General features: G+C 29.2%; 2 protein-coding genes across 9 annotated transcripts in view; both read right to left on the reverse strand.

The window, feature by feature from the left end:
* Positions 1 to 15,883, reverse strand: part of LOC115244296 (dihydropyrimidinase) — a 31,352-nt gene extending 15,469 nt beyond the window's left edge. Inside the window, exons 1-3 of one of the 2 annotated variants that reach the window (XM_029821865.1) lie at positions 15,593 to 15,883; positions 2,807 to 2,901; positions 1,508 to 1,820 (exon numbers count right to left, since the gene is read on the reverse strand). In XM_029821865.1, coding sequence (XP_029677725.1) covers positions 1,508 to 1,820; positions 2,807 to 2,901; positions 15,593 to 15,631 — 447 coding nt within the window. In that variant the 5' untranslated portion in view covers positions 15,632 to 15,883. The remainder of the gene's footprint in view (positions 1 to 1,507; positions 1,821 to 2,806; positions 2,902 to 15,592) is intronic. The other variant, XM_029821856.1, reaches the window with a different exon arrangement.
* A 1,250-nt stretch (positions 15,884 to 17,133) lies between these two features.
* LOC115244410 (F-actin-monooxygenase Mical) overlaps positions 17,134 to 19,592 on the reverse strand; it is a 55,441-nt gene continuing 52,982 nt past the window's right edge. For all 7 annotated transcript variants that reach the window (XR_003885380.1, XR_003885381.1, XM_029822026.1 and 4 more), the window contains one exon: positions 17,134 to 17,451. Coding sequence is in view for 5 of the 7 variants with exons in the window: in XM_029822026.1 (XP_029677886.1) it covers positions 17,355 to 17,451 (97 nt within the window). In the remaining 2 variants the exon portion in view is untranslated. The remainder of the gene's footprint in view (positions 17,452 to 19,592) is intronic.

A 19,592-nucleotide genomic window follows, 5' to 3' on the forward strand; every position in this document is an offset into this window, starting at 1 on the left:
CCCCCCCAATATTATTTGATGGCTGCAATTGGATTAATTGTATGTGTATTCTGTATACGTTCACGTAAATTACATTGTTCTAGAGAGAGATAGAGAATTACGTAAATTTTCATTATGCCATTTGGTTAATATTATCAACATATAATTCTGATACATAAAAATCGTAAAGTATTGTGTGTCAATTTGGAATTAGCAAAAAAAGGAATCACAAAAGAATTTATTTAGTTAATTTTAATCACAAAAGAGTTTTTTTTTTCTAGAAGAGTTTGATGTTACTGCAATTATTTCATTCCTAGTGATTAAAAAGACAGAATAAAGAGTACATACAAACTGTATTATACACGATAATCTAGCGCAAATGTTACATTGTACTCATAATGCCTTTAATTGATGCACCAATGCCATAAAAGCAGGATATTGTGTTTACACACAAAAGCATTTATTAGCATTTATTAAAAATGGCTCATATCGAAATAATTATGCACATTATTTACGGTAATACCAATTTATTGTAGGAAATAATGAATTGATAAGTAGGAAAGCTGATAAGATTAGCGATAGATATTTTGTGTCCTATCAATCTCAATCGAACAATCAAAGCCAAAGAATAATCAAATAGATTGATGCTATCTAATCTTACAATAGTATTGTGCTCATTTATAATATTTACTATAACAATAAATGTTACTGTAACAACAAAACATTATTATCGCAAATTATGTGCACTTGCAAACAAATTATGTGATAAGAAAAGCTTAAACTTAAACTACAATTTTCTATTAAAATAATATTTTTTCTTTATTACGAGAAAAATTAATCACTAGAATAAGATAATTATGCATAAAGTGGACAACTTCATGGATGATGTTGATCTTGACATATATTGTCAAGGTCATGATCCTGAATAACATCCAAGAGATTTTAGTCGTCGCTCGTTCTTCATTAAAAAGTTATTAACAATAAAATTGTACATTAAGAACAAGTATTAAATGCAATAATCTGAACTTCTCTGAGCATAAATTTTATATTAGTTGTAAATTTAAATATTTAAGTAAATGTGTGGGCAGGGGAGGGACGAAGCTCCTCCCCCTGCATCCCCATCTTCAAAAAACTAATCTAACCCAAACCTCATTTTTATTCAAAAAATAGAAATTGGTTTGGATTAGGTTAGTTTTTTTGAGGAGTGGGAGTGCAGAGGAAGGGATGGAATCCTTCTCCCGCCCACGCAGTTACATAAATACTTAAATATACAACTAATATAAAGTTCATAGTTCTTTTTTAAATCAGAAAAGTTCAGATTATCGTAATTAATATTTGTTCTTATCGTACAATTTTATTGTTAATAACTTTTTAATAAACAGCGAGCAATGGCTAAAACCTCTTAAATGTTACTCAGGGTCATGACCTTGACAACATATGTCAAGATCAACATCATGAGGTTGCTTATTTTATGCATAATTACCGAACATTTTATAAAAAAAAAAATATATATATTATAAAAATTTACTTTCGGATTCCAGGAAGTGACGGCGACGTGCAGCGCGTAATCACAGCAAACTTTTTCATCCGCTGACTCTCTATATCTCTCGTAAGCCTCCACAAGACTCTCCTCTTTTCGCGGTACTACAAAATCTATGATCATCGTAGTACCGCCGGCGACTGCAGCTTTCGTGCCCTGGTAAAAGTCATCCACCGACTTGGTACCCATAAACTCGAATTCAAAATGCGTATGCGGATCTATGCCACCGGGCATTACGTATTTTGCCCTTGCATCGATGATCCTCGTGCCACCGGGTATAATAAGATTGCGTCCCATTTGCCTGCGGATTTAAGAAACAAAAATTGTTTCGAGCAGGTGTTTTGCTTCTTGTGCTCGATTTGATTAGCAAGTGACTTTTTCCAATAAAAATCGGTGTTTAAATTATTTAAATGCTTAAACTACCTACACTTTTAGTTACATCAATATACAACTGACGCAATGATGATTTAACAGCGTGCGTGATGACTACAACAGTCACGTCTGTTTGACAAATCAGATGTTTTGTGATTGTCACCTCATTCAGCTCCAGTGATAAAGTAACGACGTATGTATCGCGTTTCACTTGTATGTAAAGTGGCGGTCAGACACGTGAGCTGAATATACCGCACGATTGTTATAGTATGTATCAGTCGCAACAGAAATCTCGTTATCTTCGAGAAAGAGAAACGTGCGAGTCTACGTTTGATAAATTTTTCTTTAACAAGTGATAAGAGTAAAGAAAATATCTTAAAGATTTTTTTATGCAACTTTCTAAAATATGATTTTTTATTGTATGCGTTTTCTAATGTTTTTTAATTATAGGAAGAAAAAACAAAACTTCTTAAGTTTCAAGTGCTAGATTTACTGAAAAAAACTGAATAGCTAGGATAAACATTTTTTATTTTTTTATCACTAAAAATTACAATAAAAAATAATACGTACTGCATATTCAATATTTTGTTAAGACATTGAATATATAAATAAAGACAGATATATATTTATAATATATTTTAAACACATAATTCACATAACTTGGCTTATCGGCGGATTACCGACTGCTTATAAGAGCGAAATTATCAAAGAGAGAATTTTTTAAAAATTTGCTTGAGTTCCATGAAAATTTCTTGATTTTGCAGGTACAAAAAAGATCCCATGAGAATTCCCCGATTTTTCAGGTACAAAAGAAATCCCTCATAATTCCAAGTTTACCATGTTTTTCCAGAGAGTAGACACTTTGTTACATATACTATGTGATAAAAATATATTTAACAATCATTTCATACATACCTAATGATACCATCCTCGATGTAGACGTCGCTGTCGATGATCCCATCGTCGTTGACAACTTTGCCATTTTTAATTAGCAATCTATTCTGCGCGCTCTGTAAAATAAAATAATATTTTTAGGTTAGTTGTAATGTAAGAGATGCAATTTCAAAAATACAAACTTTTAACTCTGATTTAACGGGGATTAAGAGATTCTTTTCTATCGACCATGAATCGTCCGACCATTGTCCTTGATGTAACATATACACAACGCGAGTGAGTTCCAACATCCGGCGTACGCAATTAATGTGTGTACGTGCATCGCTATTTATTACGGTATTATCAATCAACGCTGTGTGAGTGACGAGTTCACGCACTTCCGCTAATGCTAAATTGAGACTATGTACGAGATGTGCATGATCCGATAAGTGAACAGTTACCTGCGTTTAAGAGAAAAAATATGCGCGCGCACGTATACATGTATATAAAACATATAAATATGTATTTTATATTATTATATTATTATATGTAAATTACATATATTTTCATAATATACATAATATATAAATTCACATACTTTGATTTAATTGGCATAACAAGTTTTGTGAAAAAATAATAAGCACTAAAATAAAAATAAAAATAATATAACGCTATTTCTAATTGCTTTTTTTGTCATTGTTGACGTAATTCATTAACTGATTACGATTTGCACCGGCATAGTGCAAGTTGATGAATAAGGTGCGCGTCCTTTCAAAGGACTCTCGGCGTCACATGCCTTTCATCCTCTGCAGAGGGAATGTAAAAACTAATCCTCGAAGAGAAAGAAGCAGCGATGGTAGGAATAAGGACAGCGTTAAAGAAAAAAGAACAATTCTTGAACATGTGCTGCCGCCTACATTCCGGAAGTACACTAACAAGTCTAGACCTTTTCGCACCCCATGAGTCCAGGCACGTTGAGCAATGAGCCCTTGTGGGCGAGCTCCACTTCATGAGACCTCGGTGCATATTTAAGCCATTTTCAACCCTCCTCGAGATTTCTGCGTCATCGAGCTTTCTTTGTTTTCATGTTAAAAAGCATATAATTCAAATTGATCAAAAATTGACAATATCTTTGCAATCCTCTTACGGATCTTTATACAAATATCACTTGTAATATATAATCGTTAAATATTGTAAATATGTTATTATTAATATAGTTTTTAAAGCGAACATGACAAAGGCTAATAACCCCAAATATTCCTTATGCCCTATTATAAAAAATCCAACTATATTTCGATAGATTTAGAACATTTGGTATGTTGAATGAAGACATTCGACAGAATCAATATAACAAAAAAATACATTACGATCGAAATATATTAAATAAAACTAGGTGTAAAACAAAAGGTAACGTAAATACACGTATATACAAGGTTTTATGGGTAAACGAGAAATACGAGAAATGAAAAGATTCGATCTTCGAGTTTTATACGTCAAAAGACCCTTGAGAAACCTCCAGCAAATATATTTATGTATAAGCGGAAACCTTGTCACTTTCAGAATATAGTTATTACTAACGGGCATGTGTGTTTCATGTGTTAGAGATCAGCATTGGGGTATTTTCGGCACGCTCTTATAATATCCTCCACGCATCTCATGTGATTTTTAAGAGAAATCTTCTCAAGAGTGTTATAAGAGTGCTACAAGAGCGATAAAATCTCATTAAAACGAAGTACACATTAGTGTCTCTGAGAGACTTAACTTTCACACCATTTAAAAGTCCACATATAAATTATATAAAAAATTTTATTTTTCTTTCCTTTTATATTTATCTGTCTCTTAAATTATTAATTAATAGTCAAATTTATTTTTATATCTTTTTTTTCCGTAATTTGATTGACAAAAAAATAAAACCACATTTCTCTTATGTGCCTTTTGACCGATATAAAAGATAAAAGTATCATGTCAATCTTGAAATTAATAGACAAAATTAAATCACTAATATTAATCATGCGCATGTATATTATATTAAATTAGATATATAATATATAAATTTATTATTTTTATTATAGAGCATTTGCTGAGCAAGCAACCTAATACAACGCAAAATGCGGGCTGCGTCGAGTCAGACGTGCGACCCTGGTTAAAATCAATAATCCCGGCACTTCCTGTCTATACATCTCGAATCCGCTGGTACGAACTGACGCGGTTTTAAGCGAAAATTGCTTATCGCGAATATCTTTTCACGATTGGATCGCGAGTGGCAGTTTGGCGTGTTAAAATGTACTATTCTCTTTCTCTTTCTCCCTCTCTTTTTCTGTCTCTTTTGCAAAGGTCTTGCGAAATGTATATATGAGAAACAGATTCTACTTTTAGATTTTCGGTACAAGGCACGAATGTAGGATCAGTTAGGATCTCAGCTAAACTATGTTAAACTATGTTACTATGTTGCGATATTTGGATATACTTATCATTAAGCGAAATAGATAATAGGTGCAATTTTCACATGCAGAAAATTCAATTTTGATAGTTCAAAAATTTATATATATTTAATTTAATTAAAAGTCATATTGATTTCTCAGACATACATAGGATGCTCATCTGGATTGCAAAAAATCATAATTGAAGACTTTGATACAAAAAAGACAAATATATCTGAAAGCACTTTACTTTTACCTTTAAGGGAAAAAACTCAAAATTTTCCTTCTAAGTTTGAATCGATAAGCAAAGTTATTAAAACTCATGGCGCACCATAATGTAGATTAATTAATCTAACATTAGCATGAGTTTGCTTTGCGCAGTATGAGATACGCGATGCAAATAACATCAAGCATTGCGTAACCAGTTCAAGTGCATTCAATGTTTTGTATCTTGAGAGGTAAGAAAATTTCATAACATAGTTAAAAAATTAAAGAATAAAAATGTATCTATATAACAAATATTTCTCATCTTTAAAAACCAATTTATTATATATACTTTTTATTCTAAATATTCTAAATATGACTTAAAGATATATTACAATAGTGATACGCGCACAGTATAATATTCCACAAAGATTATTTTAAAAATGATAATAAAATATTACATATATTATCTTCGCGCTTCTTGAGAAAAGGCTTTTCTTAAATTTATTGAACCATGTAGTCTCTCTTTACTTTTTTCTATATATGCACACAATACATGCAAATTAATTTGCGTTTGAAAGATATATCAATAGTTACGCAAGACAAACTTTGTTGAATAATTATTGCACGATCAATGTCTATGAAATGTAATTGCGTCTCGCTTCTAAATGAAAGATGCCGTATGTGGATGTGTGAATATCTAGCTCGCATGAAAACTACAAGATATCTCTTTGAAATAACATTATCGTCACGATCAAGGCGTCCTTGGACCATATCCCACGATCACGTTTCTTCGTGCGAGTGAAGATGCACAAGCAATATCTTAAACGAATCTTACGCAAAATATCATCCGAGAACACCAAAATTTTATATACATTAGCTTTTAACTGAATAATTTATGATATTACGAGAGCAAAAATCACATTTGTTGTTATAATTCATTCTGCCTATGTCTATATCTATTTCCTATAGCATCTATCCTATATCTGAAGCGATCGTGACGCAGAGAGTTGTGCATCTGCTCTCTGTGCCGAGGACCCAGATTCAAATTCAAAAACATCGGATCTATTTGATCGCCATCTCTCGGAAGACAATGGCAAATCATCGAGAATAATTTGTCAAGAGAACCCCTCTCTAATTTGGCCGTTCGGAATCGGCGTTACATTGTAGGTCCCATATGTCTGCGAAAAAATTATAAAAAAGACGCACACCGCAGATATATGTGTAGAGGAATCATTATCTCCTCTGACAAAGTACAGACGGAGAGAGAGAGAGAGAGAGATATCTACAGTTTTTTAATGCTTGCTTTTAGTTTGCCCCTGTGAACCCTACAAAGGGAGTCGCGAACGATCCACATATCTAATCTACTTTACATTCATACATACGGCGTGCACCGGAAACGGCAGACGTAAGTCACACCTGGCTTATTCTAGATATAGTAGTCATTTATATTTTAGAAATGAGATATGCCGGCAAACACGCGTTTCGATTGACGGTTTTAGTGGCCGATTTAGCAACCGAGCCAAATTTAACATCGCCTCATTGTGAAAACGTGGCGGACGAGAGAGAAAAAAGAAAAAAAGGGGGACATTTTCTGCGGAATTACTATGATCCACAATGAATAAATAAAGCTTTAAGAATAGATGGATACAGATAGTGGAAGAGGAAACAGAGCGAAATAAATAGCTGACAAAAATTGCCGCGAATAATGATACTCTCCGACATGCTTCAAAAGTCATATGTGTCAAATTTTCAATTTTGTGGTCAATCGTTTAGATTATGATATATCATAGATCAATTATCCATCTCTATAAAGCTAACACTTTATTTTTAAAATTTCGATATAATGGATAATGTTTTACTTCTTCCTCAAAAAGTTCTAATATGCAGAAAAACAGTTGTATTTATTTGCAATTAAATAATAGGAATTCGAAGATGTGTAAAGTATTAATCTCACGTTATACAAAAATTGATAACTTTTATTTCGATCATGATTACTAAAATCTCTTCTAATTGGAATGCGTATACATAGCTATTATTCTCGGATTACGCGAGCTAATTTAAGAGAGATAAAATATATGTATATATATATATATATACAGGGTGTCCCAGAATCACTATCTGTTGATGGCAGATTCTTGAGATCATTGGAGACGATTTTTCCTCAGTAAAAATGTCGAAGCATTAATAATTTTCGAGTTATAAACGATCCAAAAAAAGAAGAATTTTTCGTAAACTAAACTTTTTGAAGTTAAAAAGTTACCAAAACTACATTCTTCGGTTAATATCAAATAGAGTTTATTTTAACAGAATTTTAATTTAAGGCTGCAAAGATATATAATGGCAAAAATTAGAAATTTCCAAAAAATAATAACGTTCTTCGACATTTTCGCTAAGGAAAACTCGTCTCCAAAAATCTGCCATTAGCAGACGGTGCAATGATTTTAAGACACCCTATATAAAAGAAGAATTTATTAAATAATGACATATTATAAATATTTATTTTGTAAAAAGATGGCAGAGTATTAATAAATTATGTGAAAAGTTCAATAAAATATAAGCAATAAGAACAATATTTATCCTTTTTCATACGGTCTAACTAGCGACCATTGTCTTGCGCTCGTTTCAGTTAGGATAGAGTTTAATGATCAAAACTGATTTGTGACATAATATATTGAGCCATATGAAAATAACATAATATTGCTAAGAATCAAATAACATTAAACGTTAAAGAAGATATGAATACAAGCTATAGATTAAATTACGTGAGAAAAATATGCACGTGTTTACTATAATAAAAATTGCATGTGCATATTTTTAATAAATAAATTTACAATATTTATAATAAACATATTTTTAAAATAATAGACTTTTAATAATTAAATAAAAAATAGTTTAATGAGCAAATTAATTAAAATATTAAAATTTGCAATTTACTTTTCTTGATGATTACAATAAGTTAACAAATTGTTATTAACAATTGCCATTTTAATAATTAAAATAACGAGAATATATTGCCATATTAGTAGAGTTATCTAACTGTAATAAAAATAATACAGTTTTGTGTTATCATATAATAAAAATACAGTTTTTAAAATGAATTATACATGTCATGAGAGAAAGAGAGAGAGAAGCGTATAACGTTATGTGAGAAATAAAACCGGATCAGTTCCCATTAATTACACGTTTTCCATGTCATTATATGCCTTTTCGCAAGTATTATACTAGGTTATTTACAACGTCGTCGCATCTTTGTTTGCTCTTCTAATTCCCGACATAATGACGATAAAAAAAAAAGTTGATAATTAAAGAGAGTAACGGTTTTTTTTATGTTAACGACATTTTTATCTCGTCAGGAAAATGTTCATATGTTTCTTCTCATAGGAGTGCGAAAAGATCTTCATTTTTCCTCTCGCGAAGTCCGTCATCTGATATGAGACAATTTAGTGATTGAATAATAAATTAAGGATGTTTTGGCTGTACAATAGTAGCAAGACACTGTCAAAATTAAAAAAAAGAAACATATTTCTTACGTTTATGCTGTTTGAAAAATCAAATAAATAAATCCGGATTATAAAAAAAAAAAGTAAAGTATCACAAAATGATATGGTTTTTAACGTCTCCGTAAAAAAAAAAAAAAATTGTAACTAATATTTTTCCTAATTTATGACAAAAACTTTTGATCGTGAATATCCACTGAAATCAACTGCAAGAAACAAAAAAAAAACGAGTAATTTGCAGAAAGAGAGAGAGAGAGAAATAATATTTTTCTACAATTTTTAGTAAATAACTTTTAAACGAGAAAGTGGATCTATATCAAGTTTTGCACAAATATTTATCAGAGTTTTCTTAATATATGTGAAAATTTTTATTTCGTTGGTAATGTTTTTTCCTTGTCAAATTTGTCAATAAATGTTACAATACGCAATTTTCCATAAGAATCAATACTAACTTTAAACTAAAATAATTTCCAAACCGTTAAGAGACTTGTGTTCAGATTTTGCACAGATATTCAGAAGAAATAGTAGAACAATCTACGAAATTTTCATGCTTTTGTCAATGTTTTGACGTAAAAAAACAAATACATAATAATTAAGTGCTAATTAAGTGCGCCCACGGCCGTACAAGAGTAAAGTCCTATTAAATAATTAGGTGCTCGATAGTTAATGGTATCAAAATACTCGTTAATTAATATTATGTTAAGATATCTAAACGCCGAATTAAGTGCTCGATCCGTTTGGCAGGATTTCGAACTTAAACGTCGGTCGCGTCCACGGCCGTACAAGAGTAAAGTCCTATTAAATAATTAGGTGCTCGATAGTTAATGGTATCAAAATACTCGTTAATTAATATTATGTTAAGATATCTAAACGCCGAATTAAGTGCTCGATCCGTTTGGCAGGATTTCGAACTTAAACGTCGGTCGCGTCCACGGCCGTACAAGAGTAAAGTCCTATTAAATAATTAGGTGCTCGATAGTTAATGGTATCAAAATACTCGTTAATTAATATTATGTTAAGATATCTAAACGCCGAATTAAGTGCTCGATCCGTTTGGCAGGATTTCGAACTTAAACGTCGGTCGCGTCCACGGCCGTACAAGAGTAAAGTCCTATTAAATAATTAGGTGCTCGATAGTTAATGGTATCAAAATACTCGTTAATTAATATTATGTTAAGATATCTAAACGCCGAATTAAGTGCTCGATCCGTTTGGCAGGATTTCGAACTTAAACGTCGGTCGCGTCCACGGCCGTACAAGAGTAAAGTGGTATAAAACATTTATATTTTGGATATATCTTAACGGTTTCTGAGAGCACTTAATTGGCACTTAATTATTATGTATTTGTTTTTTTAATAATTATTTTATTTATATTTTTTTTTGTATGGGAACGCTGCAAAACATATATTGAAGAAAATGCGGGGAAGAGAGTTTTCCCGACATTAGGTCGACGAGTCGAGTCGACGAACTATTGATTCGCAGAGCTCTGGCTACACGTTCTCAACTTACTCCTGACCGCGTCGCAGTGCTGTATGGTTTTTCCTCCAATATTCCATTTTCCGTTACATTATTCTTAATACTAGTAGAATCTAACATAAGGGATTTTTGAGACCTTGAGAATATTTACTTTCTTCATAAAATTTCTGGTATCTGATATTTCGTATATTTTCTTTTCTTTAACAATAAGTAATTTCTAGAAGAATTTTAAACCTTTCATTTTTTCCACGTAGTAATCGTAGATTTTAATTTTTCAAAATTATTTTTCTGTTTAATATTATTGGTAGTTGTATGCATTGTAGAATCAAGAAAAGTATTGAGACATACACGCATAGATTCCCGATAAATAGCTTTTTATCCTCGATAGAATTCGCCGATAATTATGAAGAAAAAAATATTATTATTATAAAAATGCAGTGAGTTAGAAATTTATACAGTTTATACAGTTGTATATAATTGTATATAATTTTAATAGTTCTAACAATAAGTTAAAAAAGAACTTATATTCAAAAATCCGATAAACCTGTTACGATTGTTATATTAAATACAGTTAGTGCTGGAAAATTATGTTTGAAACATAATATGTTGGTTATTCCGTTTACAGAGTTAGAGAAAAAGGATGGGAGTTTTTTTTTTGCTTTCAATTAATGCTAAGTAGCACGCACTAATTAAACGCAACATCGAGTCCATCCTTTAGCATCATTAACAGGAATTAACATAAAAATAATCTAAACAAAGCACTAAACTATTTTCAGTAATATACAAGTCCACAGTTTTGACAATTTTTATTTTGACATTAAAATGCTCGTAATAATCTTATTGGCATAATTTCAAAATATAATCATTTTTAATAGCGTTGCGAAAGAATCATTTTTTTATTTTTTTTTTCTGTACAAGTTAAAATTTTCATCGACTCTTATATTTAATAATTTATATTTAAAAATTGAGCGGCATTTAAAAATTTGGCAACTTTGATGAAAAGTTACAATGTTGTTCGGATCAATACTACATCAATCTTGCCACCGTGTAACATTACTGTCGTTTCTCATACTGAAGCTGAAATGATTACAGCATTTCCCTTCCACGAATGTTACATTATATTACATTTTACACACATCACGATGTTGCATATAACAGCAAGTATATTCAAAAGCAAAATACAAGATTTCATTCTGATAATGTGCCTCGACACAGGATTATTTAATGATAAAATTTTTTCTCACTCTTATTGTCGGCGGTAAATAAAGACGCACACTGTGTATAGCTTTCATAAATCTTTTTTTTACCTTACATCCTTTAAATATCTTACGATAGTTGCATACGGTCATGTTATATAATATATTCTTCGCAAATATTTGTCATTTTATGGTTATTAGCAATTTAATATATCATAAAATATGAAGAAAAAATGTACAAGCATTTTCGTAATTTTTATATTTTCAATACTTCTATTTTTAAGCTTTGATCACAATTTTACATTTATGTATCGTAATATGTAACAATCAATAAAATATCGTGTGAATTAATCGCTGCTCTTCAATGTTTTAATTGACTGAACGTAACTAATAATTCCATACTTTTTTCATAAGATATTTATGAAGTTTGCATTGATAATGATTCTAGAATAAATGATATATTGTAGCAAAATATATCGAAGACTTTTCAAAGCATAACAATTAATTTTTTTGTGAAATTCAATAATTATTTAAATATTTAAAAAGTAATAACATTTTAGAATTGATTAATTTCACACAAAAATTTAAATAATTTCGCATAATATTGAATTTTAACTCGTATGTCACCTTAAATTTATCGCAAGTGAAGCGTTACAAAAATTATCTTTCCGTTGATTTAAAACCGTTTAATATACACATCATAAATAAATCATGCTCATACATATTATCAAAAGTCAATTTCAATACATTCTGTTATTTATCTAACAAGCACACATATACACACATACATACATGTGTGTAAAAATAGATGAAACAGTCTATATTACGATTTCGATTACGACTGCAATTTTTCGATTTAAGTAGACATTATTTCATATGCAAATCACAACCTCAATAAAATAAACGGCTTCGTTTAAGTACTCATATAATCAAGATTAGAATTCTCACGCCGATTAAATCGTCTCGTATTATATGTATATAATCAAAGTTATCAATTATCAATCAATATTAAATAAAAAATATCATTTACAATCATAAATGTTAGTTGACTATAAATACATACCATTTTTTATCAGTATATTAATCAAAATACGGATTATTCCATAGCGACTATAATTTATACTTCTAACCTATACAGGGCGTTTCAAAAGTGGCAGTCAATTGCTCGGGAGGTAATTGGGGAGTCAAAAACAAGAAAAAAAAGTTGGTATGGACATAGATCCGGAAATGCGTTGTTTTCGAGTTATCGCCATTTTTATGTTGAAATTTTAAGTTGCTTTGCTTTCGAATTTTTTTGTCAAATTGAAAGAAGAGATGGGGTGATTATGAGTTTTATAATATAATTAAAGTCAAATAAAAGTTGCGGGCTGCTTTAGCACTGCCCAAGATAAAAAAACAAAAAAAAAACAAATAAAATAAAAAAAACAAATAAATACAAAAAAATTGAATAAAATGAAATAAATAAAACAAAACCATTTCTTCTTTCAATTTTGATAAAAAGATTCGAAAACAAAGCAATTTGAAATTTCAACATAAAAATGGCGATAAATCGAAAATAACGCATTTCCGGACCTATGTTCATATCAATCTTTTTTCTTGTTTTTGGGTCCCCAATCACCTCCCGAGCGATTGACCTCCACTTTCGAAATACTCAATATAACATATAGATCGTATACTAGCAATCGCAACAAATCTTCACCAAAGAGAGCAAAGGACGTGATAGCGTTTCTTATCATACGAAATGGCTATTTATCGTCACGGGTTGATTGATTATATATATATCAGCAACGAATGCATAAAAGAGTGATTCTGCATGAATCTTTGCTGAAAATTGATTGTTTTAATGTTAGCTAACTTATGTACGTATTTATAACTAAACATTCTTTATATTCTCTCTGTAATTCTCTATCTCTCACGGTTACAAATATAGATATAAATTGATAAACTTATCTCGGAGTTTGTTAACAGAATGTCGAAGCAAATCGTAATAAAGTAAGTAATTCTAGAAAATATAATTGACTATGAAATTGACTATAATTGACTATATATGAAAGATAAAAATTTCGAGTAAAACAATTTTGAAAATAAAAAAAGAACAGTTCTAAAGTAATAATTCTAAAGTATTCCTCGCGTAGAAATCAGTAAGGTTAAGAGATGACTTCCAATTCATTTGTGAAAACAAGATAAAAATTTAGCTAACTGCTAATAATAAGCATTAAGGATGTATGTGTCATATGTCAAAACATTGACAAAAGCATGAAAATTTCGTATTGTTCTACTATTTCTTCTGATCTGTATCTGTGCAAAACCTGACCACAATTCTCTTAACGGTTTGGAAATTATTTAAGTTTAAAGTTAGTTAATTCTTATGGAAAATCGCGTATTGTAGCACTAATTGACAAATTTGACAAGAAAAAAACATTGCTAACAAAATAAAAATTTTTACGTATATTAAGAAAACTCTAATAAATATTTGTACAAAACTTAATATAGATCCACTTTCTCGTTTAAAAGTTATTTACTAAAAATTGTAGAAAAATATTATTTCTCTCTCAGCTAACTGCTAATAATAAGCATTAAGGATGTATGTGTCATATGTCAAAACATTGACAAAAGCATGAAAATTTCGTATTGTTCTACTATTTCTTCTGATCTGTATCTGTGCAAAACCTGACCACAATTCTCTTAACGGTTTGGAAATTATTTAAGTTTAAAGTTAGTTAATTCTTATGGAAAATCACGTATTGTAGCACTAATTGACAAATTTGATTTTTATTTGAATTTTTATTTACTAAAAATTGTAGAAAAATATTATTTCTCTCTCTCTCCTTCTGCAAATTACTCGTGTTTTTTTTGTTTCTTGCAGTTGATTTCAGTGGACAACGATCAAGTTTTTGTCATAAATTAGGAAAAATATTAGTTAAAACTATTTTCTTTTACGAAGACATTAAGAATCATATTATATTTTGTGATACTTTAATTCTTTTTGTAATCCGGATTTATTTATTTTATTTTTCAAACAGTATAAATGTAAGAAATATGTTTTTTTTTTAATTTTGACAGTTTTTTGCTATTATTATACAGCCAAAACATCCTTAAATGATTTTGGAGCAACAAGTTCTTTGAACTTGAAGTTCTCAATCAATAATCTCACAATTGTACATATGTTTAACCTGCATGCTACTCAAAAAACCTGTTCTATCGAGTTTCGTTTGAAGTAAAAAAAATGTTCAAAAGCTTCCTTTCTCGAAAGTTATAATGTATGATGCTAACGATTTCTACTTGGTAGTGAAAGAGAAATGAGAAAATCTTATTTTAAGACCAGCAATGAGATTTCGATGCAGAGATGAAATTCGCGAATGATTTTATGGAGTTTTCCTCCGAAAAAGGAAGAAACTCGCCGGGCGGCTTTTGTACATTGTTACATAATATCGTAAATGCGTAAAATGTGCAATATGTATAATATATAAAATGTTATATTTTGAAACATTTTATAAATGTGTAGAAGATATAATACAAATAACGTATATAAAATTAAGTAAAGTTTCATTTTACGAAATATTCTCTCTTTGTAGAGGGCGTTATCATAAAAGAATATAAAAATAAATGTTATAACTGAAAATAGCCACCAGATAATTTCCAGATTTACAAGGAAAAATAAGGAAAATAAAAAATATATAGAAAACAGAAAAAAAAGAGAGAAAATAAAGAACTCATAAATCAATAAAATTTTTCACACAATTTAAATAATTATGCATACATCTTAATTAAAAGGAGCTCCGATTGCCGACAATGATTTGTTCGTCACTATTAAATGGGCGATATTAAAACAAAAAGAAAATCAATATGAAGCCAAATCGAAAAAGTAATTTTACGGTAGAACAAATTATATAATGATAGATCGTAATTTAATTATATGTTCTTCGTTCGTCCACCATCGTTGTCACGCGCAATGCATATAAAAATAACTTTTTTCTTCACCGAAAAACCGAGATCAAATGCGAAAAATTTACAGGTGCTAAACGCACTCACCTGCAGATGAATGGGCACTTTCTTCACTGGAGTACTCATCTTGCGAACTCACAACGATCACAATATGTATTTACTCTCCAATACGTGTGCAAATCACTCTTATTTTTGTTCGTATGAAACAAACGTTGGTTTTACTGGGAAGTAACGAATCGAATAACGTAACTACACGACCAACACGATCGACTAAATGCGAAATGCGACTGATGCGACGCGTTAGTATCGTTTTCATCACTCGATGGGGTGGATCCCCACTCGACGACCTTCGCTTCCACCAATCGGAGTAGAACATTAACGGAACGCGGGAAATGTCAAATGTAAAATAGGTTATGCATTCCATTTGGCGTTACAAATGCTTCGAATTACTTGATTCAGAACAGAAAGGAGTAGAAATTTCATTGCTCTGATTAATCGAGCAGTTTTTACAGTTTTTTTGCGGATATATAATCAGTTTCAATGTAAAATTAATTTTCCTTAAAATTGACGCACTCTCTATGGGTGCGTTCCGTTTCACGCATTGAGCGCATAGATCGCCTGGAAATCTATAGTTCACGTAACATATATTATAGATTTCCAGGCGATCTATGCGCTAAATGCGTGAAACGGAACACACTCCATCATTCGTCTAGCTTTTACTAGTCTGGGAAATTTAAATTAGTATTTTATGTGAGAGACTTACTAATTTTTTAAGTAGAGTTTTTTTGACGTTAAATAGAACAAAAAAAAAGTATTGTGTATATCTATCACAAAATGTAAACTTTTTCAAAATAATAAAATGGCTTCAAAATAATAAACAATAATCAATAGGGCTTCAGGAGCTAATATCGGATGTCCGTATAATAAAAAATTCACATTTGAAAAACAAAATCAATCAATTAATAAATTAGAATAAATTAATAGACAATAATAGATAAAATGTTAATTTATTATTCTAATTTATTAAAATTAAATGTTGCATGATTTTTTTTTAAATGTAAATTTTTTGTTATACGAACATTCAATATTAGCTCCTAAAGCCCTTCTATCGATTATTGTAAACTTTTTTCTTCATCTATAAAATATATCATAGTCATCAAAATGTTGTTAATGTCAAAAGTTTAAAACAAATGATTAATTAACTAAAAAACATTCTTTAGTCTATCACATTATCATATTCTTGAGGTATTTATATTAAATTTTGAAATATCTCGTGTGTGTACACAATTAATTATACAATAATATAATTATTTAATATAATATGATACAAATTGGAATATAAAAATGTTGTAACCATTTTAAAATGAAAATGACAAATTTAATTTAGCATTTTATTTTAAATTTTTTGCAAGGAAATTTAAAACACTAAATCTAGTTCTTATTTATTGCTCATTTGTGTCCAGTGTCGCATTTTTTCAAGATCTTATAAAATCTTATACTTCTTATTTATTACGATTTATTATACATTTTTTAAGTAGGAACATATTTTATTCGCGCAATTAAATTATATATCAATGAAATAGATACTTCGGTTTGTTTATTTTTTGCGTCAAAAATAAACAGTTATATTTGTGTAAAAAAGATACGTTTATTACATATATTGAATATATCGAAAACAGGCAGAAGAGTTCTAGGCATATATGAATCCTCTATCTTCAAATTCCATGTCGCATATGATAATAGCTTAAACTATTTACAATCTTATACATATTTATATACTATTCTCTATAGTATTATAATAAAAAATTGTAGCAGAAATATATATATACAGAAGCGAAACTCCGACATTTTAGACTGAATATTTAGAGCCACATTTCTTTATTGGCGTTAATCTCAGGCCTTTAGCTAGCATTTGAGCTTCGAGGTCACGGTCTTCGTTCTGATATCTAGAAGAAATAAATAAATATATATACATATATGTATATATCTATTTATATATGTATATATTTGTATTAATATTAAATAGTATTATTTGCTGAAGTTGTGCATATAACATATTTACATAAACCTTTTATTCAAAATCATTAGCATCATCTCCCAAAACATGGGTATTCAATTTAATTATTGTCAAATGGAAAATTTGAATATATAGAACAGCTTAGATATATTACTATTGATTTATTTCTTTTTTTTTTAATATATAAACAGATGCGACATTTCTTTTTGTTTTATTTTATTGCCGGGAAGATAAAGAATTTGTATATTAAAGAATTTGTATTATAATTATAAATAATAGCAACTCTAATATATATATGTACATATGTTTTTGCTTATGACAGTAACACTCATGAAAGCAAAGACATTTGTATTGACTTACTTGTCTACTAAAGCTATAACTTATATGATTAAATATTTATTATCACATACATATTATCTATAAGATCTTATACTTTATTCAAGATTTAACATCATTATATGTATCCGCAAATTATTAGAAAATGTCAAAATAATAGAGATTTGTATAAAAATTTGCAGAAATATAATATATTTAATGCACAGCCCAAGTTTTATGAAAAGAATCTTATATATAACTCATATATATAGCTGATTATAAATTGATAGCACATAATCAACTACTAGAGACTAATTGATTTTATATCTATATGCCATTATAAGAAATTTACGAATTGGGTGAATCTTAAGTTATTTATAAATTGATAAAAATACATTTACTTAACACTTTGCCAACCGATTGGATAGATTTACCCGTTTCATGAGTCATCACTGAACGACCAAATGAGTAGATCTATCTTTTTGCGCTACACCACCATTGTAACCACTAAATATAAGCATGTTAAACATCAATAACCACAGATTTCTATACCTTCTATAAAGGTATAGAATTCTATATCTAGACTGCTAACATGACTATATCATATCTGATGAGATATGAAACAAGGGCAGCCCATTTACAGTTGAGCAGAATGTAAGTGTATATACAGCGTATATGTAAGTAAGTATAAGAATATAAGTATGTATATAATGTACATTAATGCAACCTATATATATATATATATATATATTCTATCCAATTGTAAATGGCTATCCTGGGTTCACCTGTAACATTGCTCTTAGCGATCTAGGTATAATATATATGTATATAGAAGTCTGTGTCAATAACACTGTAACTAGATATCTAAAACAAAAAAGATAACACTGATAGGCATTTATTTTGAGAGTGTATTTGTCGAAGGTACACATATATCGTTAATGTGCGGACTTTTTAGTCTTTTTCGAACCTTGATAACTTGAACATAAACTTGATTGTTTGGAGCGTTATCATATTATTGAAAAATAATAAAACATGTGTGTTTTATAATTGTATCATCAATAATCTTATTTGCCATTTTCATATAATATAAAAGCTAAATATAAAATAAATTTTTAATAACAAAGAAACGTGATGAATTTTATTTTCAAGTTTCATATATTTAATCCTCATATTATAAAAGTTATGCAAAGTTAAAAGAAAACATTGTATTGAGTGCGGTTCGAAAAAACTGCGGTGACTATCGCTTATGTTAGTTACGCCTAACTTAGGCGGTTGGCAAAGTGTTAAGTAACTTACCCAAGTACTTCAAATACTTCGGTATATTGACGAATTAGCTTCATACTTATATTTTTAAGTTAGTTATTTTTTAACAAACTGTTTTAACTTATTAATTTTTAAAATTCTATTTCTTAGTTGCTTTATATTTTTGAAAATATATATCTTTTATATAAAAGGATATCTTTGAAAAATTATTTAATGATGTATTATATTATTTAATGATGATATATATTTAAATAATTTACTTTTTTGTATGTGTATAATTTATATTTTTAATAATATACAACTCTTTGAAGAATTTTCATATGCTTTTTAACTTTATAATATTTTTTTATGCAAATATATATGGTTTTTCAGAAATACAAAGTTTTAAATTTTATAAGATTTTTTCATATATTTAATTTCTTCATAAATAAAAATTTTACCATACATATAAAAAGAAAATTTGCATTGCAAAATGATATTAAAAACAATCTA

The sequence above is a fragment of the Formica exsecta genome, unplaced genomic scaffold (assembly GCF_003651465.1).
Source record: "Formica exsecta isolate Colony F162 unplaced genomic scaffold, ASM365146v1 scaffold121, whole genome shotgun sequence".
NCBI lineage: Eukaryota > Metazoa > Arthropoda > Insecta > Hymenoptera > Formicidae > Formica > Formica exsecta.